The sequence below is a fragment of the Erinaceus europaeus genome, chromosome 3 (assembly GCF_950295315.1).
Source record: "Erinaceus europaeus chromosome 3, mEriEur2.1, whole genome shotgun sequence".
Classification (NCBI taxonomy): domain Eukaryota; kingdom Metazoa; phylum Chordata; class Mammalia; order Eulipotyphla; family Erinaceidae; genus Erinaceus; species Erinaceus europaeus.
In genome coordinates this window covers 9,854,661-9,882,051 of record NC_080164.1, presented here as the reverse complement: position 1 = coordinate 9,882,051, position 27,391 = coordinate 9,854,661, and the positions used below count along the sequence as shown (strand labels likewise).

At 57.4% G+C, this 27,391-nt stretch overlaps 1 protein-coding gene across 1 annotated transcript; it reads left to right on the top strand.

Annotated features, from left to right (window-relative positions):
• SDC1 (syndecan 1) lies at positions 1–23,483 on the top strand. The gene is made up of 5 exons (XM_060186603.1): positions 1–195; positions 19,297–19,378; positions 20,971–21,452; positions 21,759–21,894; positions 22,050–23,483. The coding sequence occupies exons 1-5, from the start codon at positions 136–138 to the stop codon at positions 22,217–22,219; spliced, it is 930 nt and encodes a 309-aa protein (XP_060042586.1). The 5' UTR covers positions 1–135; the 3' UTR covers positions 22,220–23,483.
• Positions 23,484–27,391: the final 3,908 nt, after the last annotated feature.

Sequence of the window (27,391 nt, the reverse complement as noted above, 5' to 3'; positions counted from 1 at the left end):
GAGCCAGCGGCGGAGAGCGGGCTGCAGCGGGCCGACCCCGCGGCCCTCGCCTGGGACAGCAGCATCCGAGGAAGCCGAGCGCAGCGCCCCCGGAGCCCCGCGCCGCCCGTGCACCCCGCCCGCCGCTCCCGCAGCATGAGGCGCGGGGCGCCCTGGCTCTGGCTGTGCCTCTGCGCGCTGGCGCTGCGCCTGCCGGTGAGTGCGCCCCGGGCCGGGCGGGAGGGGCGCGGGCCTGGGGGGAGGCGGCACGTGGAGGGGGAGGGGGAGGCGGGGCCGCTGCCCGCACTGCCCGCACTGCCCGCGCTGCCCGCGCTGCCCGCACTGCCCGCCGAGCCGGGTCCGGCAGCCGCGCTGCCCGCGGGCTCCTCGCCGTCGGGGGGCGGGGCGCCTCAGGGATACAAAACGGCTGCACACGCGGCCCCCGCTGCTGACCCGGGGGGGGCGCCACTCTGCAGGGGACCCCGACTCCAAGCCCCCGCGCCCGCGGCAGGTCGGGGCGCCGGGAGTTCCGGGAAGTTGGCCCCGGACACCGGAGCCCCGCGGGCGGCCGACTCGCGGGCCGCTCGGAAGTTGCGGGGCGGGCGGCGGCCTCCCCTCCCCCGGCCTGGCTTTGTGCTGGAGCCGCGCGGAGGGAAGGCGGGTCCCTCGGCCCGCCCAGCGCAGCTTTGGGGAGGGGGGTGCGAGGAGGGGAGGGACGAACCTGGGAGCCCCCGGGGCTGGGAAGGGGCTGGGGTGGGGGGTGAGGGGGTCCCAGCATCCACCTCCGGCCAGGGCTGGGTGTCCTCGGAAGAGCAGCCTGGCCCACAAAGAGCATCCCGAGGGGGGGTCCCCAGAAAGTGATCTCCCGCGCCGGCCGGCCGCTAGCCCGCCTTCCCCAACGGGGGCGCTTTGTTCTCGCCCCGTCACCCTCTGCCGGGATCCGCCCGCCGCCCCCGGCCTGGCCCGGGACCTGGGCAGCCGCCCCCCGCCGGGCACCGGGGTCCTGGGCACCTCGCGGGCTGCAGGGGAGGGGAGGTGCGGAGCGAGGGGGTCTCCCCTCCCGGAAGTGGCGGTCTCCCCCCCCCCTTTCTCTCTCTCCCCACATCTGGACCGCTGGCTTCCCAGCCGGCCGAGAAACACGTGGGCCCGCTGCTCATGTGGCATCTCCCAGGCTCAGACTCCCTGCAAGTCTGTCCTTCTGATTCCGAGTCTGCGGGGGCGGGGGTGCTTTTTCAGGGTCTGGCTCCCTTGAAGGATCCCTTCCTTCTGCCCTCAAACCCCTCTCCTCCCCTCCCCAAACGGTACCAATTCCTTCCAGCTTCCCTGGGAACTCTTGTGCGTGATTGAAAGCATTTTTTTTGGGGGGGGGGATTTATTCAGGAGAGAGTTCCAGATGCCTCTTGACTTGTTGGTGAGTGGGAGTGTAGGCATGTGTGTTTGTGTGGGAGGCTTTGTTTGGGGGGAGCCCCTGGGTTGGAGAGGACTTCCCAGCTAGGTCTTGGCTGAGCAGCTGGATTTCAGGTTCAATAAGTTGGCATCTGGCTTCTCCTTGGTTCTTTATTGTTGGTGAGAAGGGCATAGCTGGGGGTGTTTGACTTACTCCGAGCCTTGCTGGCCTTCTCCCCAGGGGAGCCCCGCTCTCTCCAGGCCCAGGATGGGATCCTCACAGGGACCCCCTCTTAGGGTCTCTGCCTACTTCCCCACCAATGCCAGGAGGAATGGTGACATTGGCTGGGTTCTGTGCCCACTTTGAGTGAGGCTATCATAGCTCTGATTTTAGAACCCAGAGCACCCCTTCACCTCAGAGAAGTGAATGGGGTTTGAGATCCTCCCTGTACCTCATCTCCCAGCTCTCTGTGGGTAGGAGCAGAGGCTGCACGAGGAGATTTTTTTATATCTTTGAGAAACTTTTGACATATGTGGAAACAGTCCTATGCCCCCCCCTCCCAGTGCACTCCCCTCTTAGGGCAGTTGAGTCTCCAGGTGGGGGGAGCAGGAGAAAAGGAATGGTGGGAAGCTCATTAGGGCTTCTAGTCAGGGAAGGCTCCCTGGAGGTGTTGACTGAACTGAGCCTTTAAAGTCCTAAACTTTGGAGTCATACTGTGACTTTGGAATATAGATTTTTTTTTTTCTTTCCTATCAACTTGATTTCCCAATCCTGCCTGCTGCCTCTTAACTGTGGGTGTCTGTCCATGGTTGCTTCCAAGTAGGGGTGTGTGTGTGAAGGACCTTTCCAGAGCCTTCCTCTACCCCTTTGGCAAAGGAAATAAGGCCATGGGGTTTGTTTAAGAGTCTGGCTGCCTCCCAGGACTCAAATTTGGCCCCAGTGGGAAGCAGGTCAGAACCCCCCCCCCTCCTGCCGGGGACTCTGGCCAGGTAGGGTGTGATCCTGGCTGCCTGGCTCTGAATGGGCAGAACCAGGCTGCCAGGGCAGGAGCTACCCCTGCCACTCCCAGGAGAGAACAGGTTTGTCTAAAAAGGTTTCTCCTGTGCGTGTCTGTGTCTGAGTGTGTGTGTCCGTCTGTCTGTCTTGTGGTCTTTTGTTTCTGCCGGGGTAAGGGCAAGAATCATAGCCCTGGCTCACTAGAGACCCTATGTGCTGTCCTTCCCCACCCGCTTTCTCTCTCCTCTTTCTTGAAAGGCATGAAATCCCTTTTTGCCTTAATTATGGGGGCTAGTAGAGACATTTCCCGGGGCCTGGCGGAGTGGGTGGGGGCGGGAAGGCACTGACTGCTCCCAGCCTTCCAGGGTGATGTCACTCCTGGCTGGGGCTTGGCGGGGAGGGTGGGGCCGCTCGACTGCCGGCTACCTGTGGCTGGTAGCGGGTTCCAGTAAAACCTCGTTAACCCAGATGGGTGCTGGAGAGCCAGCTGGCACCGAGGCAGCCCTGGAAAGAATGAGTGCAAAGCTTGAGCCTGAAGGATAGTTGCACAGCTGAATCTTCTTTCTGTGGCCTCAGAACTTGGGATCCCCTGAGTACCCAGCCTGGGTACTCCGGCTTCCCCAGGGCACCAGGAATCCTTACTACCTTCCTCGGTGCTTTTTTTTCTCTTTTTTTTTTTGGGGGTGTGTGTGTGTGGGGGGGGGCATCACATTCTCTGTTATGTTCCTTTCCTAATAAAAGAATTCTGAGTGCACTTAAGTCCTGAGGTTCCCTCCTGGGTTGACTGAGCTGCTTGGAGCATCCCAGCCCGGCACCCCTATGCTGCCCGGGTTTGAATTCTGAATTGTCCTTGTGCCTCTTGTCTCCTCATCTGAGAGCAGCCAGGAGTGGTTTCTGGGTGCTCTTGTCAGAGTACCTTTCTTTCCGCTCTAGTTCTAGCTGATGCTTGCGACAGACAGCACCAGGGTTCGATGTAGGTGTGTTCAGATTCATTCCCGGGACACATGCCAATTTAGGGGCTCCCCTGTGAGTTTCTCAGGACTATCAGACAGGGCCTCCCTCCATGCACAGATGTGGACAGATGTTCTTTAACATTATTTATTTTAGATAGAGACAGAAGTTGAGAGGAAATGGGGGAGAGAAAAAGAGGCGCCTGCTTCACTGCTTATGAAGCTTTCCCCCTGCAGGTGGCAACTGGGGGGCTTGAGCCCAGGACCTTACACACTGTAATGTGTGTGCTCCACTGCCTGGCACCCCCCCTCTTCTTTATTTCTGTGAGAGAAGGCCAGAGCACTACTCAGCTCAGGCACATGTGGTCCTGGGGATTGAACATGGCACCTTGTGCTTCTGTAGCCACTTGACTGTGAACAAGTGTTCATGACCTCTTGGCGTAGCTCCTGAGAACCCCATGTTCCTCCAGGGCCACCCCTCTGCCTCACGACTGGAGCTGAAAGGGGATTCCAGTCACCTAGGCCTCCCCTGTCCCAGTCCCCTCTCTGTCCACTGTTTGCCTTCACTTTGGATTGGGGCGCACCGGTCCCAGCACACTCACACATATTGGCAGGCCCCCGGAACAGCTCTGGATTAGGTACACAGCCCCAGGATGGAGTTTCAACCCTTCTCCTAGATCCCACGTAATCCCGGGGTAAGTCACTTGGCCGCGGAGCGGACATGGACCTGTCTCCCACGGTGCCCTCATTCCGTCACCTGCACACTCCTTGCCTACCTCAGGGGTACGCCCCAGGAACGTTTGCTGTTGGTGCAGTCAGAGCTCCCTTGAATCTCAGACCCTCCTGAAGTGCCAGGTGCTCTGCGTGCCTCTCTATTCCACTCTCCTCCCATCCCTAGCTCTCACCTTGGCTGTGTGGACCTGTCCCCACGGTGTGGGTGAGCCCCCCAGGCACTTCTATAGGTGCCTTAAAAAGTGTTTGTGTGAGTGGGGGAGGGCTGGTTAAATCCTGGAGGGAGTCGGGCGGTAGCGCAGTGGGTTAAGCGCAGGTGGCGCAAAGCACAAGGACTGGCATTAAGGATCCCGGTTCGAGCCCCCGGCTCCCCACCTGCAGGGGAGTCGCTTCACAGGTGGTGAAGCGGGTCTGCAGGTGTCTTTCTCTCCCCCTCTCTGTCTTCCTCTCCTCTCTCCACTTCTTTCTGTCCTATCCAACAATGATGACATCAATAACAACAATAATAGCTACAACAATAAAATAACAAGGGCAACAATAGGAAATAAATAAATAAATATTTTTTTAAAAAAGCACTTTCCTGGATAGAGTGCAACCCAGGTTCGAGCCCAGCCCCCAGCACACCGGAGGAAGTTTCCATGCTGTAGTCCTGTCACTTTCTCTGTGACTTGCTCTGTTTCTATCTTTAAAAAAATGGCAGGAGGATCAGGCTGTAGCGCAGCGGGTTAAGCGCACATGGTGCAAAGCGCAAGGAGTGGCATAAGGATCCCGGTTCAAGCCCCCGCCTCCCTACCTGCAGGGGGTTTGCCTCACAAGTGGTGAAGCAGGTCTGCAGGTGTCTATCTTTCTTTCCCTTTCTCTGTCTACCTCTCCTCTCTCCATTTCTCTCTGTTCTAACAACAACATCAGTAACAATATCAATAATCCCAACAACATAAAACAACAAGGACAACAAAAGGGGAAAAAATAGCCCCCAGGAGCTGTGGATTAATGAATGGTGCAGGCACTGAGCCCCAGCAGTGACCCTGGAGGCCAAAAAAAAAAAAATGGTAAGAGATGGGCGGGAGCTGCTGGGGAATCGAACTTAGAGCCTCACACACAGAAGCAGGTGGGCCCCCCCGGACCCATTTGCGTGTGCCCAGTGCCAAGTGTCCCCCGAGAAGCCCATGTGTGTGTGTGGGGGGTGGTGGGACCTTGCAAGGCCCTGGTCGTGTTGGAGCACCCCGTAATGCATGTGTTCAGGGGGGCTGGCAGTGCTGCTGGGGGCGTGGTTAAGACATATCTCTGGGCCAGCCTTGAGCCATGCGGTTCCTGGACAGGACTGGGGGTCACCTACTGGCCACTCAGTGGAAGCTTGGCTCCGGAGGCTGGGGTGGGGGTGGGGCACAGCGGGGCAGGTGGGGGGCATGCCCTCACAGTAAACACACGTGTCTGGCTCCACGTGAAGCAACCTCATGGGGACCCTCCTCCTTGCTGCCAGAGCAGTGGCCGGCCTGTGCTGTCTTTGATTTTATATATGAATGTCATTAAAAATTAATGCCATTTTTTATCGCCATCGGGTTATTGCTGGGGTTCGGCGCCTACACAATGAATCCACTGCTCCTGATGGCCATTTCCTCTCTTTCTTTCTTTTTTTTAAATCTTTCTTTTTTGGATGGAGAGAGTCAGAAATTGAGAGGGAAGGGGTGATAGAGAGGAAGAGAGACAGAGAAACACCTGCAGCCCTGCTTCACCACTTGTGAAGCTTTCCCCCTGCAGGTGGGGACCAGGGGATTGAACCTGGGTCCTTGTGCACTGTAATGTGAGCGCTCAATGAGGTGCATCACCACCTGACCCCTTCTCTCTCTTTTTCTTTTTCTCTTTCTCTTTCTCTTTTTCTTTTTCTCTTCTTTTCTTTTCTTTCCGCCTCCAGGGTTATTGCTGGGGCTCAGTACCTGCACCATGAATCCACTGCTCCTGGAGGCCATTTTTTTTTTTCCCTTGTGTTGCCCTTGTTGTTGTAGCCTTGTTGTGGTTATTATTGTTGTTGTTGTTGTCATTGTTGGATAGGACAGAGAGAAATGGAGAGAGGAGGGGAAGACAGAGACAGGGAGAGAAAGACAGACACCTGCAGACCTGCTTCACCGCCTGTGAAGCGACTCCCCTGCAGGTGGGGAGCCAGGGGCTCGAACCGGGATCCTTTCGATTTGCACCACATGTGCTTAGCCCGCTGCGCTATCGCCCGACCCCCTATTTTCTTTTTCTTCCTTTTACATAGCAGGGCAGGGAAGCTGAGATGGAAGGACAAGATAGAGAGGGAAAGAGAAAAAGATGCCTGCAGCATTGTTTCACTGCGTGTGAAGTTCCCTGCTGCAGGCAGGGGCCAGGGGCTTGAACCCTGGTGCTTGTGTACAGAAATTCTGTGCTCCATGGAGTGACCAGCTCCCTGCACTGTCTTTAAGCTTGGTCAGTGGGAGACGGGTGAGATAGCTCAGTTAGACAGTGTGTTGCTCTATCATGTATAGGACCCAGGCTCAAGCCTGGACCCCGCTGCATTGAAGAAAGCTTTGGTGGTGTGCAAATGCTCTCTGTCTCTCCTCTCTCTCCGTAATGATAATAAAAAAGGCTGGCGGCAGCCCTGGGGGATGGGCTCTTTGGCCCCTGTGGGGTGATCAGAACCCAGATCTCCTGACTCCCATGCTCAGTGCCCCCTCTGGGTCCCTTGAGGGGTGTCCTGCCCTGGAACCCTGGCAGTCTCCAGGACGGGCTGCTTCCCCCTCCTTTGCGACAGCCGGTCTGGGAGCCAGTGGCAGGGCCGCGGCCTCCCTCTGCAGAGGGGGCTGAGGATTAAGGGAGTCTGTGGAAACTGGGCTCCTGGCGCCAGGATCCTGCCCCCCTGGATGCAGTCACTTCCCTCAGCTGTCCCAGCAGGCCTCAGAGGGAAGCGCGTGTGCTTTCTGGAACCGTGCTTGAGCAGGCAGGCCACCGGTGTCATGCCAGGGCCACGTTTGGGGTGTTGCTTCCAGCTCTAGGTGGGTAAGGGAAGCCCCTCTCAGCCCCCTGCCTGGTGTTCCTGCCTGTCTGTCCTCATGGGCTGATACTGGGTGAGGAGTTGGTTCTGGCCATCCCAGAAAGTCTGATGCCTGATGTGCTGACGGAGGACATGGGGGTGGAGGCAGCCTTGGAAGAGAAGGGAGGTGGGCGGCCTTGGGGTGGGGGGACCCTTGGAGTCAGGGGAAGGCAGGCAGTAGCCAGGGATCCCAGAAGGATCCCAGCCTCAGTCATGGTCTAGGGCCTCCAGATGTGGCTTCTCTGGCCCTTGGAGCCCCTTAGAGGTGAGAGAGGGGCTCTCTTTCCGGCTGGTGTCTCCTGCCTGGGTTTATAGCTCTGTGGGCTGCTAATTATCTGGGAAGCTGCCCTCTGGCTCTCAGCCCTGGGAAAAACTCCTCTTCCCAGTGACTCACCTGAGGGCTGCAGAGCTGCAGTTGCAAAAGGCTGTGTGCGTGTGCGTGTGCGTGTGCGTGTGTGTGTGTGTGTGTACGTGCACGTGCGTGTGTGTGCGTGTCCCTAGGACTGTACTTACAGATGACCTTTCCTGGGTGGAAAGGGGAGAGGGAGAGAAGAAAAGAGACAGACCCCATTCGTGAAGCTTTCCCCCTGCATGTGGGAACCAGGGGCTTGAACCTGGGTCCTTGTGTACTATAATGTGTGCACTTAACCAGGTGTGCCACTGCCTGCCCCCTTCCGTCTACTTTCTCCTTCTCAGCAATAGGAAGCTGCCTTCCTCTTCCTTCCCCCTCTCCTTTTTTCTTTCGGTATTTAATTTATTCATTGGATAGAGGAAGAGAAAAAAGAGAAAGGGAGATAGGTAGGTAAATAGATAGATAGATAGATAGATAGATAGATAGATAGATAGATAGATAGATAGATAAGACACCTACAACCTTGCTTCACCTCTTGTGAAGCCTCCCTCCCCCCCGGCAAGTGGGGAACAAGGGTTTTCTTTTCTTTTCTTTTTTTGGGGGGGGGGCCTAGGGCTTGAATCCTTGTGCATTTTAGCATATGCTCTTTACTGGGTACCCCTGCCTCTGTCGTTCCTCCTTCTGACAAAGCCCTGTCTCTCTCCAGCCCTCCCTCCAACCCCCAGACCAGGCTTAGGAAGCTGGAAGGTTATTCCCACAGGGGAGGGCAGCTGGGTCCCCCCTCATCTTTCCTGATCTTTTTTTCCTGATCTTTCCAGCTTTTTTTTTTTTTTTTTTTTTTTACCAGCACAGTGTGTATGTGGTGTGGATGGGCCATATTCGATCTCTCTCTCTCTCTCTCTCTCTCTATCCCAGATCACTGCTCAGCTCTGGCTTATGCTGCTGGTGCTGGGGACTGAACCTAGAACTTTGGAGCCTAAGGGATGAAAGTCTCTTTACATAACCATTATGCTGTCTCCCTTGCTCCTGGATGGTTCATTCTCCCCTGCACCTCTGCCCTCTGGAACTGATTAAGCACACAGTCAGCCTCTTAGCTCTGATGGCCTTGTGGTTCCAGGGAGGCCCATGGGAAAGTGGAGGGATTTGGCAGAAGCTCAGGGACCCCACAGTTTTTCCTTCCAGGTCCTTGAGGGGAACACTCATGCCTGTCAGGGTGGAAATCAGGGCAAGCTGCTTGGAGGAGGCACACTCAGCCCAGTGTGGGAGGTGCACAGAGGCCCTCAGGCTGGGCCAGGGGGCCAGGATGTTCTCTGCACACGCCCAGGCGTCCTGGCCGCCAGCAGCGGAAGGTACTCCGGGCAGGTCGGGGCAGGGGGAAGGCGGGTGTGTTTATCGCTGTCCCCATCAGCTGAGTCACAGGGCCTCCCTCCTCGAAGAGCCGGCTCTGACTGACCGCGAGTCCCACTACGTGCCCGCACCTGGCCTGCACCCGCTTTCCTGGCTAGCCGCTCTGTGTAAAACCCCCCCCCCCCCGCCGCCCCAACCTCAGCAGAGCCGGCAGGGGCCTGATGGCCGGGCATCTGAGTGCTGTGACCCTGGGTGGCCACTTCAGGGCCTGCAGGGCCGGTGTCTCAGAGCCTGGGGCAGATGGGGGGCACTCTCGGGCTGGGAGTGCACGGAAGACTCAGTCATGACCGGAACCAGGCAGGAGGGACAGATCAGGGGGACAAAGGCAGAAGGGGGTCTCTGATGGGGCTCTGGCGGCTGCACCACTGGTCTGGAGTGGGGGGTTGCTGAGGGGACCGGCTTCCACCTGGTGCCTGAAGCCTACAGGACACCCCCTCTCCCCCACCGCCTGGGAACCCCTCAGGGCCTTGGTCCCCTTTTGGGAAAGGTTCTGAAAGGCTCTGCACTCAGGTTTGGGCTCGCAGGGCCCCGGGCGGGTGGCAGGGTGTACCGGGAGCCTTGTGGAGGCTGATGTCACTCTGGTGACTCCCCAGCACAAGGGTGGGGTGCTGCTATCAGTGGGGACCGTGTCCCCAGCATGGACTGTACCCCTGTTCCCTTCCCCCTGACTGTTGGCTTTGCCCCTCTCTCCTCACAGGCACTGGGGGGGCTTTGCACACATGGTGGGGGTCCCCTTGGGGAGAGCTGTGCAGAAGCGGCGCACAGCACAGACTGGCATCCGGACTTCACCCTGCCTTTTTCTCTACACTTTCCTCGAAGCCTCAGTTTCCCTCTGAGTGTGAGGGTTAGGCCTGAGAGATGAGCCCTGGAAATTAATCACCTCTGAGGCCACCAGGAGCTTCTCCCTCTTCTGGACCCATGGAGCAATTTAGGGGGTTTTCCCGGGGGGGGCTACCTACTGAGAAGAGGCAGAAACAGGCCTCCTGCTCCCATCAGCATGGTGGGCAGTCACTTAGGGTTGACTCCCCACCCTCGTCTCCTGGGAGTCTCCAGTGTCGGGGGCAGGACTGGTGAACCCAGACATCAGGGCCCTGGTTTGGGGGGGTCCTCTTTTTGGGAGTTAGCAGCCTCCCCCTGTCACAGCAGATGGAAGACGGCCCAGGAGAAGGGCTGGGCCTGGCTGCGCATGTGTGCGCGTGTGCGTGCATGTTCGTGTGTGCATGTGCATGTGTGTGCATGTGTGTGCGCGTGTGCGCGTGCGTGCATGTTCGTGTGTGTGTGTGTGTGTGCGCGTGTGCGTGTGTGTTTGGGGGATGCACCTCCCCCTTCCTCTACAGGACAGATGGTGGTGGAGTTCTCCCCATGGTGTCCTGTGATTGGGCCGTACTGTGCCTTCACCCTCTTTCTCCGGTACCTTGGGAATCCTGGCTTGTTCTCTTCTGCCTCAGTTTCCTTGTCTGAGGTGGGTGTGGTGGTAGCCACAGTGCTCAGATGCAGGAACACCTACTTAGCTCAGCACCTGCCAGGGGGAGCTCAGTCCATTAGCTGCTTTGGCCGTGTCCCCCCACCCCCAGGAGCCCAGCAGTCTGTGTTCCAACGAACCCCTCCACAGGCCAGGTCCTTTGCCTCCTCCGCTACCCCTGGCTGCCCCTGAGCACTGGACAGAGAGGGGGCCTGCTTCCTGGGTCCCTAGTGGGGCAGGCTGACAGTGCAGGGACCCCACCCGCTGCCTGGTGTGGGCTGGGGGCTGAGCCCACCCTCCTGGTCCCCTGCCTTCACAGAGGAGCCTGGGGTTGGGGTGGGGACACTGCTCTTCAGGGCTTCTGCCTCACTTTGCCTGATCCGGGGCGAGCGGCCAGAGTCTCCCATCCCTGACGCCCATTGGGGCACAAGCCACATCTCCCTGTGTCTCCAGGAGGGAGCGGAGGAGGGGAGTTCAGCCCTCATTCCTGGGCTTGGTGTGGGCTGGCAGCCGTGTCCTGACACAGGCTCAAAAATGTGTGCCTGGCATCTCCCCGCTTCCCCTGTATGATCCTGTCCCGTTTGCCGGCCCCCCACCCCCCTCCCGCCCCCGAATCTGTCCTGAGCAGCCCTGGCCCCCAGAGGAACCAAGAGACTCTGGTGTGAGTGACTTGTACCCGGTTGGTTGCCTTCTCCGAAGCATTTGCATTTTATCATCATTTAAAATTCATTTTATTTATCATCAGTCCGTATGAGCTGGAAAGTTTCATATGAAGAAAGGAGGAGAGAGGTATGTGTGCCCGGTGCGGGGAATCCAACAGAAAGCCTGAGCCGCCACAGTCCTGCTGCCCCAGCCGCAGCATCTGTGTTTTAAAGGGGACACACATCCTGGGAGAGAGATGGGGCCACTTGAGGCCCACCCTCAGCCCTCGAGTGGGAGGCCCGGCAAATTTTGCCTCGGTGGAACTCCAGGACACCATTTAACCATGGAGTGCTGAATGGGGATGGGGGTGTCTCGAGAAGCCCCGGTGGAGTCTAGGGGCCAGGCAGCCAGAGGGTTGTCGGTGGGCAGACAGGATTCCTGCACTGAGCTGCTTGTGAGAACAGTCAGGGCCCTGAAGAGACAGGACTCTGGAACCCTTCTTTGCCCCCCTCTGTCCCCTTGGGCTGCCAGTTGCCACCCCCAGACTCACCCCCCACTGAGGAATGAGCCCAGAATAGCCTCTCAGACCCAATCTTTCATCAATGTAGTTTTTTTAATATTTATTTTATTTATTTATTCCCTTTTGTTGCCCTTGTTGTTTTATTGTTGTAATTATTATTGTTGTCGTTGTTGTTGGATAGGACAGAGAGAAATGGAGAGAGGAGGGGAAAACAGAGAGGGGGAGAGAAAGAGAGACACCTGCAGACCTGCTTCACTGCCTGTGAAGCGACTCCCCTGCAGGTGGGGAGCCGGGGGCTCGAACCGGGATCCTTGCACCTGTCCTTGCGCTTTGCACCATGTGTGCTTAATCTGCTGTGCTACAGCCTGACTCCCTATCATTGTAGTTTTTTTTTTTAATCTTTATTTATTTATTGGACAAAGACAGCCGGAAATTGAGAGGAGATGGGGAGATAGAGAGGAAAGAGACAGAGAGATACCTACAAACCTGCTTCATCACTCATAAAGCCTTCCCCCTGCAGGTGGGGACCGGGGGCTCGAACCCAGGCCCTTGTGCACTGTAATATGTGCGCTCAACCAGGTGTGCCATCACCAGGCCCCCAATGTAGGTTTTTTTTTTAAACTGTTATTATTATTTTTGAAAAAGAAAGCAGAGGGAGAAAGAGAGAGGAGAAATACCACAGCACCATCCATGGAGCTCTCGCGTGGTGCCAGGACTCAAACCCAGGGCCAGCTGTCTCCCAGCTGTCCCGCACGCTGAGAGGTGCTGTGCTCAGTGACTGGTGCGCCCTGCCCCTGCTCTGCCCAGTTTCTATAGAGCATGTTCCCTCCGGTGAACAGCACCCAGGCTTGACTTCCCAGCATGCACTTGGAACTGGGAGCCCCTACCCCCATTTAGCATTTGACAGCCAAACCCTGTTGTGCAGATAGGTGCCCAAGGCGGGGTCTTTCCCTCGGGCTCCCGGCGGAGAGAGCACCCCGCCCCTCAGCCAGGCCTTGCCCGCACCTTTGGTCGCTGTAGTTCCAGGTACATGCTGCTGGGCCTGGTGGCCTTGCCCAATGCCGGGTGGAGCCCTGCCCTGCCCGACCGGGTGCCAGCAGGTGGGGAAGCAGAGGAACTGGTCCCTCGGCTGGGGCCCCCACACCCAGCCTCTGCTGGGCCAGTTCTGGGGCGAGTCCCAGCACGCAGCCTGGCCAGGCGGGCGCCAGCACCGTGGAGGGTGGGCGAGGGGGTGAGGCTGCCCCCTGGCCTGGTGGGGTGCAAGAGGGCTCTGAGGTTTTATTTATACAAAGGTATCCCACCACCAGGGATACCTTTGTTGGCTGGGGAGATAGCGTAACCTTTGTGTGAGAGACTCTCCTGCCTGAGGCTCCCAGGTCCCAGGTTCAAACCCCAGCACCACCATCAGCCTGAGCTGAGATGGGCAGTGGTCTTGTTCTCTGTATCTCTCTCGAATAAAATATTTAGAAAGGAAAAAAAAAGGGGGGGAGGGGGTGGTTCAGGCCATTTTCAGGCTAAGGAGGTAGCACAGTGCTGAAGTGTTTGCTTCGAGCGTAGAGACCTTGGCTTTGAGCCCTAATGCTCAGTCAAAGCCAAATCTAGACACTGCCTTGCCTGGTCTCTGCCAGTGGGGACAGGCCGAAGTGGGGTTCAGTGTCTGTTAAAGGGATGTGCTCCCAGCAGACCCCCCAAACAGCCTCCTCCCCCAGCAGTGTCAATAGTGAGGTGCTCTGACAAGTACACGCTCTTGGGGTGCAGGTAGAAGGCCACACCTGTCACCCTTCCGTATGTCTCATCTTGGCTTGGTAGAGATCCTGGGCTGACGGATCCCCTCAGCTGCCTCTGCTGCCCTCAGTGATCCAGAGACCCTCCCAGAGGGTGGGGTTTCAATGGGGCCTGGGCCTCAGTGGGGAGTTCTGCTCAGATCCCTGCTTCCCCAGGGAGGCAGCTCCAGGAAGAGGCCCTAACAGAGGAGATGACCCATCCATCCATCCATCCCTCCCTCCCTCCCTCCCTCCCTCCCTCCCTCCCTCCCTCCCTCTCTTCACCACCACCCTGGTGTCCCAGGGTGAGGGAGCCCCTAGTCTCCCTGCTCCCAGAGTGACTCTGGCCTCCTTGGCACCTTGACACCTCTCAGGTCTCACTGATCAGGACCCCGGTCTTGCCGCCTCAGGGAGTTCATAGTTGTGCCGACTTTGTCCTGACAGGAAAGAGACCCCCCGAGAAGTGTGGGGGAGGGGAGCTGGGGAGAGGGCATCACGGTTCTGCGAAAGGCTCACATACCTGAGACACCGAGGTCCCACGTTCAGTCCCCAGCACCACCAGAAGCCAGAGCTGAGCAGTGCTCTGGTTTTTTTTTTTTTTTTTTTTTTTTTTAAAAGCGGTGGGGTCCTTTGCTGACCCTTAGTTTACAGATGGACCTGGTGCCTGCAATCTGTGCTCAGGCTGTGCCACTCAGAGCAAAAGGGGGGCAGTCCTAATACTACCCCCCAGGGGAGGCAGAGCCGCAAACCTTAGGCAGGTGGTGGGTGGCAGGAGTGGAGGCGGGTGCTCCTTGCAGCGTTCTTGTTCCCGCCTCTCCCCCACCCCTCAGCAGGCAAGTGCCCCCCCCCCCCCAGCACTGCAGTCGAGCTCCCCTCACTGGTGGGCCACCCCACACCTGGCTGCTTGGTACCGCCTGAGACAGGACGTGTGAGGTGCAGGGTGCCTGGAGCTTGTGTTGAAGTGCTCTGTTGCTCTGTGCCTCTTTGGACAGATCTGTGTCGGGCTGTCTTTCCCCCCTGAACCACTCACTCTGGGGACCACACTCTGGGTGAGGCCCTTTCCCACCTAGACCATCACTGTTCTTCTGTTTTCATTTATTATCAGATAGAGACAGAGAGAAATTGAGAGGGGAAGGGGAGAGAGAGAGAGAGAGACACCTGCAGCACAGCTTCACCACTCGTGAAGCCTTTGCCTTGCAGGTGGGGACCAGGGGCTTGAACCCGGGTCCTTGCACCCTCACGCGTGTGCTTAACCAGGTGCGCCACCTCCTGGCCCCTGACCATCGCTGTTCTTCAGGTGCAGTCTCGAGTACTGGGAGCCGGCTGGGAATCAGCAGTTGGGGCTTCACCCCAACCACCTCCCTATTCTGGGGGCTCCCTAGAAGGGCCTCTGCCTGGCTGCAGGGGTAGTTGGATGTCCATGTGGCAGCTTATTGCAGGGGAGCTGGGGGGCTGGAGCCCAGAGACCTCAAAGTCTGGGCTTGGGGCAACACTTTGACTCACTGAGCTGAACAATAAAAAGAGGGAATGGTCTGGGCAGTGACGCAGTGGATAAGGCACTGGACTGTCAAGCGTGAGGTCTGAGTTCAGTCCCCGGCTGCACATGTATCAGAGTGATGTCTGGTTCTCTCTCTCTCTCTCTCTCTCTCTCTCTCCTCCTATCTTTCTCACTAACAAATGGGTAAGATCTTTAGAAAGCTCTGAGTCTTTCTCTACGATCGATTTAGTCTTTATTATTTACTCGTTGGTTTATTTGCTGCCACCAGCTTATTGCTGGAGTCATGAATCTACCATTCCCATTGGCCATCTTTTTCTTTCTTTTCTTTTTTTTTAATTTTTAATTTTTATTTCTTTACTTTTTATTGGATAGAGACGGAGAAAATTTGAGGGATGGGGGAGATAGAGAGGGAGAGAGACACCTACAGCCCTGCTTCACCACTTTTGACGCTTTCCCACTGCAGGTGGGGACCAGGGAGGGACTTGAACCTGGGTCCTTGCACACTGTAGTGTGAGTGCTTAACCAGGTGCGCCACCGCCTGGCCCCCTTTCTTTTTTAAGTGAGCCGTTTCACCGGCCCTCACTTTTTGTTGTTGTTCTTGTTGTTATTGTCCTCACTGGAGCTTCACCCCTCTGAGCCAGCTCTTTCAGACAGAGAGAGAGAGAGAGAGAGAGAGAGAGAGTGAGTGAGTGAGTGTCAGGGAGAGAAGGAGAGACACTGCAGCACGCACCCCCAGGCGAGCTGTCTCACCATCTCTCAAGTCTCTTCCCAAAGCCTCCTCTGTCCGGGTCCTGGCACATTGTGGCATGTGTGCTATTCTGCTGCCTGGCTTCTTACTGATTTTTTTAATATGAGAGAGAGAACCAGAGCATCACTTTGGCATCAGCAAGGTTGGGGATTGAACTCAGGATCTCATGTCTGAGATTCCAAGGCTTCACCCACTGCACCATCTCCCAGACCACAGGTCCCCGAGTTCTGAAATGGAAGACTCGGAAATATCACCATCTCTGACCGGCCCCTTAGAGGGGATTGTCCTCTCTGCATGGGGTGGTTGAAAAGGCTTCAGCCCCAGTGGGCCCAGTTCAGCTCTGGAGAAGTTCTGCTCTCTTCGTCACTCCGGCCAGATGGACGGGGCATGCTCCTTGAGTCAGGTGCCCTCTGGGGACCACACATCTTCAGAGCTGCCAACAGCAGGTGGGCAAGCTCTCTGCCTGCCTGGCGTCCTGACCGGGACCCTCTTAGGAGCTTCCGTGCCCCAGGGGCCCGTCCCCTCAGTGACCAGCTGTGAGTGAGTGTTGGCAGGAATTGGCTCAAGGCTGCCTCCGTGAAGTCTCTCTGCCTGCCCCCACCCATAGCTGCCCCCTGGGGAGGGGGTGCAGACCCTGGACACCCTGACCCCATCCTTGTCCCTGGCCACTGGGTCCCCTTGACCTCTGGGGCACGAGCCAGGCCTGTTTCACCCTCCATCTGTGGTCTGTCAGGATGGACCCACTGGGAGGAGGGGGCAGAGAGGAGGCTGCCTGGTGGCCTTGGGCAGGTCAGCCGCCTCCAGATTCTTATCTGTAGGAGATGTTGGCCACACCCATCCCCTCTCGCCTCCTCTCCTGCTCCTTTGCTGGATGGAGATCAAAGTTTACAGAGGGATTGCTAAGGACTTCTGGTCTCTCTCTCTCTCTCTTTTTTTTTTAGATTTATTTTGGAGACAGAGAGGTTGAGGGGCAAGGGGGAGTAAAGAGGGAGGCACCTGCAGCACTGCTTTACCACTCATGGAGCTTCCCGTGAAGCTTCCGTTCATGAAGGAAGACCAGGGGCTTGAACCTAGGTCCTTGCACATGGTCACGTGTGTACCCAGCCAAGTGTGCCATCCCCCCCCCTCCACTCATTCAACTCCATGCAGCTCTCCCAGGGAGGGCTGCCGAGATGACAGTCGTCCCCTACTTCCTGTCTCTGGCCTCATGCTTCGGCCCCTGACACCCCAGTACCTACCTGAGTGGGACCCACCTTTGGCCTTTGCACTCCAGTGGGCTCCGGGGCCCATGCAGGGGGTGGGAGGGAGCAGATGCTCTTGGCCTTGAGTGCTTCCTGGGTGCCTTGGGCTGAGAGGCTTCTTGAGGGGAGGGGAGGGACGGGATGGCTAGCCTTTGACTCCCTGGGGAATGTCAGGTGACCTCCAGGATGGGCCATGTAGCCACAGGCCCAGGTGGTGGAAAGTTCAAAGTCAGCACTTTCTGCTGGTCCTGCTGAGCAGGGAGCTGACTGGAGGGCCAGTGGGAGGCCACCCAGGCCTGTCGCTCACCACAGCACAGACCCAGCCCAGAGAGGGTGAGGCTGGGTTGCCTGCTGGCTGGGGCACCGGTTTCAGCAGAGCCGGGCGTGTTGTGTAAGCCCGGTCACTCAGGGATAAGCCTGCAGAGTGGAGGGAACAGGTTGTTTTTGAGGTCAAGTCTTATCTAGGAAAACTGCTAGCCTGGTGGGGCTTCTCTGAGGCTCCCCAACATTTGCCTGGGGGCTGGCTGGTGCCTCCCTGGCTGTGCGGGGTTGGAGTCCTCTGCAGGCTCCCTCCCACCCCACCCCCCCACCCCAGACCCCTGTGACACAGCACCAGCACCCACTGAGTTCCGGCTTCTTCTGAGCCCTTCCTTTCCTGTTGGTGCATCTGGGGTTGGGCTCAATGCTGTGGGCAGCCTGGAATTGTGCTGCGGGGCCCACCCTGGCCTCCACCTGATCCAGCTGAGCGCCACCCCTTTCTGCCCCCCTCTAGTCTCAGTCTCAGGAGTCCTGAGGGCTTGTCTGCCCCTCTTCCTTCTGCTCCATCAAGAGTGAGGACCCAGAGGAGGCCCAGGACCAGGGAGGAAGGCTGAAGTGTCTCTGGGTTGAAGGCTGAGGGGGGCTCCTTCTGGGCTGGGGGCTGAGGGGTCTCCCTCTGGGCTGAGGGGTCTCCCTCTGGGCTGAGGGGTCTCCCTCTGGGCTGAGAGGTCTCCCTCTGGGCTGAGAGGTCTCCCTCTGGGCTGAGGGGTCTCCCTCTGGGCTGAGGGGTCTCCCTCTGGGCTGAGGGGTCTCCCTCTGGGCTGAGAGGTCTCCCTCTGGGCTGAGAGGTCTCCCTCTGGGCTGAGGGGTCTCCCTCTGGGCTGAGGGGTCTCCCTCTGGGCTGAGAGGTCTCCCTCTGGGCTGAGAGGTCTCCCTCTGGGCTGAGGGGTCTCCCTCTGGGCTGAGGGCTTGAGGAGTCTCTCTCGGGCTGAGGGGTCTTGGGTCTCTAGAGGGTTGGCTCAGGAGGGGCCTATTCCTCCTCCGGGATCACACAGGGCCCCCATCCTCTCCACCCCTGCTCTTCTGGAAGGGCCTAGGATCTCCCCCACCTGGAGCTGCCTCTGCTGTACGCTGGGCTCTAGACCGGACAACGTGCGCTGCAGGCAACAGCCTTTTTCCGTAGCCACTGTGCTGTTCTCCTGTTCCCTGCTGTTTTCTTTTCACCTGTTGTGTTCGCATTGCACTGTGCTCCTGACAAGAGATGCTGTTACTGCCGTCCCCATGTTCCATGTGGGGGTGGGAGGCTGAGGCCGTGAGAGGTTGGGTGATGCCCCCTGGGTGTGGTTGGCAGTGGCGTCTCTAGAGCCCCGGGTTGGGCTGTTCTGTTCACCCTCTGCTCTGGCCCCACATGTGGGGCCTCACTGGGGACCTCATCTGTTTGCAAGCCTGATTCTCGGCATGGGGTGACTGATGGCACCCCCAGAGGCGGCCGCAGCCTATGTTGGAAGTAGGGGTGTCTTCTGCCTGTCCTCCTGGGAGGTGTGGTCTGCCCATGCTTCACTCCCCTGTCCTGTGCCTTGTACCCCAGTGCCAGGCTGTGTCTTCATTGGGGGTGGGGTGGGAGGGTAGCCTTGGAACCACACGCAGGGGCTCCCTGCATGGATGGGGGAGCATTACTAAGGCTGGGGACCCTGGCCAAACCTCCATTCATATTCATTAAATTTTTTTTGTGGTCTTTATTTATTTATTGGATAGAGACACTCAGAAATCAAGAGGGGAGGGAGTGTTAGAGAGGGAGAGAGACAGACACCTGCAGCCCTTCACCACTTGCAAAGCTTTTCCCCTGCAGGTGGGGACCAGGGGCTCGAACCCAGGTCCTTTCACACTGTAACATGTGAGCTCCACCAGGTGTGCCACCACCTGGCTCCCATTTTTTTTCCTTTATTGTCACCAGGATTATCACTGGGGCTCAGTGTGTGACATGAATCCACCACTCCTGGTGGCCATTTTTAAATACATATATTGAATATACTTATATATGTATGTTCCTTTCTTTTTTTCTAAATATTTTTATTTTATTTTGTTTATTTATTATTAGATAGAGAGAGAGAAACAGAGAGACACCTGTAGCCCTGAGAGAGAAGGAGGGGGAGAGAGACAGATACAGACACCTGCAGCTCTGGGTCAGCACCTGTGAAGCATCCCCCTGCAGGTGGGGAACGGGGGCTCAAACCTGGGCCCTTGAGCACGATAACGTGTGCATCACGGCCCAGCCCCTCCACTCACACACCTCTTCTTGTTCCTTTGCCCAGCAAAATGTGGCCACCAACGTGCCCCCCGAAGACCAGGACAGCTCCGGGGATGACTCGGACAACTTTTCCGGCTCAGGCACAGGTGAGGGGTGAGGCTGGTGTGAGGGCCCCACTTGAGACGGGGTGGCTGGAGCTGGGGACGGAGGGGGGGTGGCTCAGGCAGGCCTCCCGGCTGCGCCCGAGAGGCACGAGGGGCAAGGTTAGTGCCACAAGGTGGGACGTGTAGAGGGGGAGACGCAGTGCAGCTTCAGGGGTGCTGCTGCGAACAGACTGCTGTCCTGTTCTCGCTGAGTCTCAGGCTGCCTGCCGTCTCCAGGCCTCAGTGTCCTCTGTGAATCGGAGACTAACCTGACTCCCAGGGGCTGTCGGCAGCACACGGCCTGTGGGGTACAACTAGACTTTTTTAGTCTCAGTTTTTATTACCACCAGGGTTATCACTGGGTGCAGGAATGGCAAATCCACTGCTCCTGGCAGCCGAATTTTTTTCTTTCTCTTCCTTTCTCTTCCTTTCTCTCTCTCTCTCCCTCTCCCTCTCCCTCTCCCTCTCCCTCTCCCTCTCCCTCTCCCACTCCCTCTCCCTCTCCCTCTCCCTCTCCCTCTCCCTCTCCCTCTCCCTCTCCCTCTCCCTCTCCCTCTCCCTCTCCCTCTCTCTCTCTCTCTCCCTCTCTCTTTCTTTTTTTCTTTCTTTTTCAACCAGAGCACTGTTCAACTCTGGCTTATGGTGGTGTGGGGGAATTGAACCTGGGACTTTGGAGCCTCTGGCATGAGTTTGTTTTGCATAATAACCATTGTGCCATCTACCCTCCATTCTCTTTTTTCTTTCTCTTTATTTTTGTATTTTATTTTTATTTTTTTATTTTATTTATTTATTTATTTTAATATTTATTTTATTTATTTATTCCCTTTGTTGCCCTTGTTGTTTTATTGTTGTAGTTATTATTGTTGTCGTCGTTGTTGGATAGGACAGAGAGAAATGGAGAGAGGAGGGGAAGACAGAGAGGAGGAGAGAAAGACAGACACCTGCAGACCTGCTTCACTGCCTGTGAAGCGACTCCCCTGCAGGTGGGGAGCCGGGGCTCGAACCGGGATCCTTATGCCGGTCCTTGTGCTTTGTGCCACCTGCGCCTAACCCGCTGCGCCACCGCCCGGCTCCCCTCCTTTCTCTTTCTTATCTCTCCTCCTTCTCCCCTTCCTCCGTCTCCTTCTCCTTTTTTATTAGATGGGACAGAGAGAAATTGAGAAGGGAGGGGTGAGAGAGGAAGGGCAGGACAGTGGCACACCGGGTTGAGCTCACACATTTCAGTGCCCAAGGACCCGGGTTCAAGCCCCTGCTCCCCACCCTCAGGGGGGAGTCTTCATAAAGCTTGAAGCAAGTCTGCAAGTGTCTCTGTCTCTCCTTTTCTGTCTCCCTCTTCCTATCAGTTCTCTCTGCTCTGTCTAAAATAAATAAATAATAAAATATTGTAAAAAGTGAGAGGGAGAGAGACACCTACTTAGCAAGCCTCCCCCCCCCCCCCGCCATGGGAGCCTGGGGATCATGCATATGGTGGCACGTGCTTAGCCACTGTCTGGCCCGAACATCTCCTTGGCTGGTTCCGGCCTGGCCTGTGATCTGTGTAGCAGGAAGGGCCTCCTCACCACTGAGCTCCCCTAGTGCCTGTTTCCCACCTGCAGGTCCTCTGCCAGACCTCACCTTGTCGCACCAGAGCCCCCCCACCTGGCACAGCCTGGGGCTCCTGACCAGCAGGCCTATGGCCCCCGACCCCACCAGCCTGGCCACCTTGGCCACCTCAACCTCCATCCCGCCAGCTGTGGAGGGCTCCAAGGAGGAGGCACCTGTGTTCCCTGCCCAGGTGGAGCCTGACGCCTCTGCCCAGGAACAGGGGTCCACCCACCCCCCTGGAGAGACCATGCAGCACCCCACCACCCACTGGGCGTCCACAACCAGAGCCACCACAGCCCAGGGGGCCGACACCTCTGCCCCCCACGGGGTTACACAGCCCGGCCACACCCAGACCTCAGTGTCCACGCAGCCCAGCCAGCTCGGCCCCAGTGTTCACAGCCTGGGGGAGGACGGGGAGCCCGAGGCCACCAGCACGGCTGCCGAGGATGGCGCTTCCAACCAGCTCCCAGTGGGAGAGGGCTCCGGGGAGCAGGTGAGCACGACAGACCAGCCACAAGACCAAAGCCAGAGGGCCCACGGCTACCCTGAGGTGATGCTGGAGGGTCCAGTACTTAAGCCAGGGAGCCACCTACAGGGTGGCCAGAACAGAACCATGGGCCTTGTGTTGCTTGGCATGATTACAGAGTCCAGTTTGGGGTCCTCGAGGCCTGGGTGGGGGTGGGGTGTCAGCTGCCGGCAATGGGCAGTGACTCCCTACCTCTGGGCTGGGGACTGGAATGAGGGGGCTCCTTTGGGCAGTGGCTCGCCCCCTCCTGATCCTGTCCCTGCCCTCCCACAGGACTTCACCTTTGAGACAACTGGGGAGAGCCTCCCCGGGCCTGTGGTGAAAGACCACCGGAACCAGCCCCCCCAGGGGGACCAGGGGTCCACAGGTGCCTCCCAGAGCCTCCTGGACAGGAAGGAAGTGCTAGGAGGTGAGTCTGCCCTCAGCTGGGTTGGAGGGCAGGGAGGGGAGGCGGCCGAGGGAGGCTGTGACCACAGCCGGGGTGGGGCGGGTGTGTGTGTGTGTGTGTGTGTGTGTGTGTAGCCCCAGCTGAGCCCCCCCTCCTCCCCACCGTGCCCACCCTAGGTGTCATCGCTGGAGGCCTGGTGGGGCTCATCTTCGCCGTGTGCCTGGTGGCCTTCATGCTGTACCGGATGAAGAAGAAGGACGAGGGCAGCTACTCCCTGGAGGAGCCAAAACAGGCCAACGGTGGGGCCTACCAGAAGCCCAGCAAGCAGGAGGAGTTCTACGCCTGACGGGGGGCGCCCTCCTCCCTCTCCCCCTGCCACCTGCTAGGCCCCCAATTGCCTCCTCCATGACGAACCGCAGGCCCCACCTCCCACCACCTGCCTCCCCTAGGGCCCCCTCCTCCCCGGAATCAGGAGGGGGGGGGACTCAGTGAGGGGACCCTTCTGCTTCTTAGACTTCTGCCTGGAGACTTGGGTGCGAGGGCTTTTCTTGACCTTTCCGCCACCACAGTTTCCGCCCTTCTGACTCAGTTTCCCCAAGCTGGAGTCACCGCTCCCCCTGCCCGGCTCTGGAGACGAAGGGTCTCTGTGGTTCCCTTGGGACCCGGATGGCCGGTGGGCAGGAAGGTGCCAGGACCCACGGGTGACACGTCTGTAGCACTTACTTGTAGAGCCCGACGGCCCCCGGGAGTTGGGAGGCTGCGGGGGCTGAGGAGAAGGCTTGGGGCTCATCCTCATTCACTTCCTGTTGCGGGGAGGTCTCCGTTATCGGTCAGGTGTTTCTCTGTCCAGCGGCCCTAGACTTTGGTCCTCCAGAGGACTGTGGTACCTTCCATCTTGACCCCCCTAAGTCTGTGATCAGGAAACCATATCAGGGTTAGGACCTCTGCTTTTTTTTTTTTTTTTTTTTTTGTCTTTTTTGTTTTGTTTTTAATAGAAGAACCAAAACCCGGAAGCCAGCATAGACATTGAAGTTGGTGTTTTGTCTCTGGGCTGTCACTCCTGTGTGCGACAGGGTATGTGGATTGGATGGTCTGTGGGCTGGCCCCTCCTGGCTGCCACGGGACGGACGCCAGCGTGTGTGTGTGTGTGTGTGTGTGTGTGTGTGTGTGTGTGCACACGTGCAGTCACACCCATGTCCATGGACTTGGGGCTGCGTGGCCGTGGCCTAGACTGCTGTGTGAGCGTGGGATTCCTGGCACCCCAGGCCTGACACTGAAGAGAGGGAGGGGACTGTGGCGATGGCAGAGGTGGCCATGGAGCCAGGGGGTCTGCCGCAGATGAAGCCCTTCCTCTGGGGCCGCCCCTGGGGACATATTCTCCAGGATGGTGATGGGGGGGGGGTCCTGGGTGCACCCTGTGTGGAGTTGCCCCCCTCCCCACCCCCCCCCTCCCCAATGCCCTTTTACTGCCCTGCCCTGGGCTGGATTCAGGAACCTTTCCAAAGAATGATCGTCTTTTTGCTTTTGGCAAAACTCTACTTAATCCAATGGGTTTTTTTCCCCCTCTGTACAGTAGACTTCCCAAGTGTAATAAACTTTAATATAAAGTAGCCCTGTGAAGTCCACACCCTCCCTTCCTGTCTCCGGGCTGCTCGTGTAGACGTGACCGACCGGTGTGTACCCTCCCCCCAAGAAAAAAAAAAAACCCGAAATCAACTTGGGGGAAGCCTGGCTTGAAGCTCTGTGCCTTTCCCATGGGGAGGAGGGACTCAGGGGCCAGAATCCCTCTTCCTCTGGTTTTTGCTTTTGCTGAAAGGCTGGGGGTGCAGTAGGTCAGGCCAAGGTCACATAAGACCTGCCGGTGTTGATCTTCCCGTGTTGACAAGGGGCTCTGAAGTGGCTCAGGATGCCTCACCTGACTGGAGGCCTGGAGCAAGGCTTGTCCCCCACCCCCCAGCTCTCAGAGGCCTCAGGAACTGGTCCTCCTGGCCCCGCATGGGGCTCCCGGGAACCCCCTGGTCTCTACTTGTTTATTTAACTCGAGGACAACAGCCCAACAGCCCAGCTTCTCCGGTGCCCTGGGACCTTCTGCCCTGAGGCTGTGACTGGATGTGAAGTGGGGGTGGGGGGAAGGGACGGTCCTCACCTCTGCTGGGCCTGGGACTGAACTCCTGGCCGGGCCCCTCTGTGTAATGAATAAACAGTACTTCTCACTCTGGTCTGTGCTGGTGGTTGAGTCTCTCTTGGGCCTGGTGACGGCCTCCCTCCCTGTCTCCTCCGGGGGTGGGGTGCGGGCTGCCTCTGGGCTCTGCCTGGACTTGGCACTAGGTCCTCTGCTGCAGTTGGGGGGGCTATCACCACCCCAGTTAGCCCCCCCTCCCAATCCGGTGCCAGGCCTTTATTTCTCCTTAGCTCCTTCCAGGGTTCTTCCTTTCTCTCCTTTTCGTCACTGCTGTTGTTGTTGCCTCCAGGGTTATTGCTGGGACTCAGTACGGCACTACGAATCCACTGCTCCTGGAGGCCATTTTTGCCTTTTTATTGGATAGGACAGAGAGAAATTGAGAGAGGAAGGGAGACAGGGAGGGAGAGAGAAAGAGGCTCCTGCAGCCCTGCTTCACCACTCATGAAGCTTCCCCTCTGCAGGTGGGGAGCAGGAGCTCGAACCCAGGTCTTTACGGGTGGTGATGTGGGTGGCTTGGCCCGATGCCCCACTGCCCAGCCCCCTGGTAGAGCCCCACTTTGCTGTCCTTCCAGACTGTTCGCTTCAGGAGGGGCCCGCGGCTCCTGACGACGTGGTTCCCTAGCTTCTGCTCTGTCTCTTAAGTCCTTCAAGTTCACTGGCAAATTAGAGAAATTAAAAATAAAAGGGAGGGGGCTGTGGGTTTGAAAAAGTGCCACAGGAGCTTCAGCATCCTAAGGACAGCTGGCCCAGTGTCCCTGTGCCCAGTGTCACCCAGGCTGCAGCCTCTCCATGCCAGGTCTCTCCATGTGGGTCCCTGAAAGCTGAGCAGCTCACCAGGGCCCTTGGTGCAAGCCAGCCCTGGGTGCCAGCACCCTGGGAGCACAAGCAGAAGGCACTGTTCCCTGCAGGGGACCTGCTAATGGGGCCCGGGCTGCAGGCTGCAGAGGGCCACTTGTCCCTGACATTGTGACCTGAGAAAGTGGAGTCTGGGACAGGATGTGCAGACCACCCAGTCACTCATAACACTGAGCACACCCGTAGGACTGGTACCTGCAGCGGGAGACTTCGTGAGTGTCGGAGCGGGGCTGTGGTGCCTCCTCTCTCCACCTCTCTGCCTCTCCATCTTCTGTCTCTTACCTTCTTTAAAACAAAAAGGTGGAGTGTCAGGTAACTACAGAGCCCCGGTGCCAACCTGGTGGGGAATAAATATTTCCGGGCTTGTTTTTGCTGGTGTCTCCTCCTAATGTAGGACGGACACACTCAGACCTGCTCTTGGGGAGACAGATGTGAGACAGAGGGCCTCAGAGAGACTGGTCCTGGGGGTGGGTGGGTGGAGGGGCACCGGGGAGGGTGACATTGCAACTGGACCTTATTAAAACAGTGTTGGGGCTAAAAGCAGGCAGGACACCATGGGGGCCAACTTTTTTTTCTTTTTTTTTTTTTTGGTGATTTAGTATTGATTTACAAAATCCCCATTCCATTAGGACCTGAAGCGTTTGTCACCAGGAATCTTGTTTTTATACCATCACTGAAAGGGAAGTCAATCGGAAAAACACCAGAGGAAGCCAGGCACCGTTTCTCTTATCTGAGAGAGAAGAGGAAAAAGAAAAGGTCATTGGGAAACAGTAATAGGTGTAGGGGTGAGCTGGAGAGGAAGTGAAGGCGGGACCATGGGGGAAATATATCAATATGTACTTATGAAGTCAGCCCGTATCTGTGACCTTGGGAGAACCACTGCAGTGTCCAGTAGAGGGAATGGGACACAGAACTCTGGGGATGGCAATGCTATGGAACTAGGCCACTGTTACCTTATAATTTTATAAATCAATATTAAATCACCCCCCCGAAAAGTTCTTTTTGGGGTGCAGAAGGTGGGAGTTCTGGTTTCTGTAATCGCTTCACTGAACCTGGGCATTGGCAGGTGGATCCACACCCCCAGCCTGTTTCTGTCTTTCCCTAGTGGGGCAGGGGTCTGGGGAGGTGGGGTTCCAGGACACATGGGTGAGGGCATTTGCCTGGGCCAACTTACTTTTTCTCTCTGTCTCACAATCTCTCTCTTCCCTTCCTTCCTTCCTTCTTCTTCCTTCTCCTCCTTCTTCTCTCTCTCTTCCTCCTCCTTCTCTCTCTCTCTCTCTCTCTCTCTCATTCTTCCTCTTTATTTTCTTTGATAGAACAGAGAGTAATTGAGAGGAAAGGGAGACAGAGACACCAACAGCCCTGCTTCACCACTTGTGAAATTTACCCCTGCAGGTAAGGACTGGGGGTTTGAACCAGGTGCACTACTCAGTTGGCCCTGTGGCCACCTTCTCTATATTTTAGAGAGAGATAGAGACGGGGAGAGAGAAGAGAGGCAGAGACAGAGGAAAGATACCATGGCATCGCTCCACCATCCACGACACCCCCACATGGTTCTCCCCTGTGCCGGGGCTGGAACCCAGGGCCTTGGGCAGAGTAGCACACATGATTTACTGGGTCAGGTCTCTCCCAGGACTCCTTTGAGCTGGGTTTGGAAAGGAACTGAAACTGGTCTTTCAAAAGCGGGGATAGGGGAGTCGGACGGTGGCGCAGCGGGTTAAGCGCAGGTGGTGCAAAGCACAAGGACCCGTGTAAGGATCCTGGTTTGAGCCCCTGGCTCCCCACCTGCAGGGGAATCGCTTCATGAGCCATGAAGCAGGTCTGCAGGTGTCTATCTTTCTCTCCCCTTCTCTGTCTTCCCCTCCTCTCTCCATTTCTCTCTGTCCTATCCAACAATGATGACATCAACTACAACAACAAAACAAGGGCAACAGATGGGAATAAATAAATAAATATTTAGAAAAAAAAAGTGGGGAGAGGCATTCCAGGGAGAAGGCACTGCTCTGGCAAAACAAACAAACAAACAAACAAAAACGGGATTCCCAGAGACTGGGTGCTGGGTGTGGAATGAAAGCGAGAGTGGAAGCCTGGAGACTCAGGAATCAGCAGAGGTTGGGGTGAGTGGGGTGGGGCGGGGCAGGGGAGGGGCTGGCAGCACCTGTGAGGTGTGGCCCACAGGCGTAACCTCAAATGGAGCCCAGAACAAAGGCGGCTGCCAGGAGGTGGGGAACCAGACCAGTGGGGTGAGGGCTGGGAGGCAAAGGGGTCAGAGGTCACAGTGCCGGGCCTTGACTCAGGCACTGCACACGAGATGCTGTACATTTGCCAGAGCCCAAAATATCACCTCCAGGGAACTAACTGCTCCCCCAGGGAGCACTTGGAGACCTCCCTTCTCTCCCTGCTCTCCTCCTGCTGCTCCCCACTTTGGCAGAGAGAGAGAGAGAGAGGGAGAGAGAGAGAGAAGGAGGGAGGGGCGTCCAC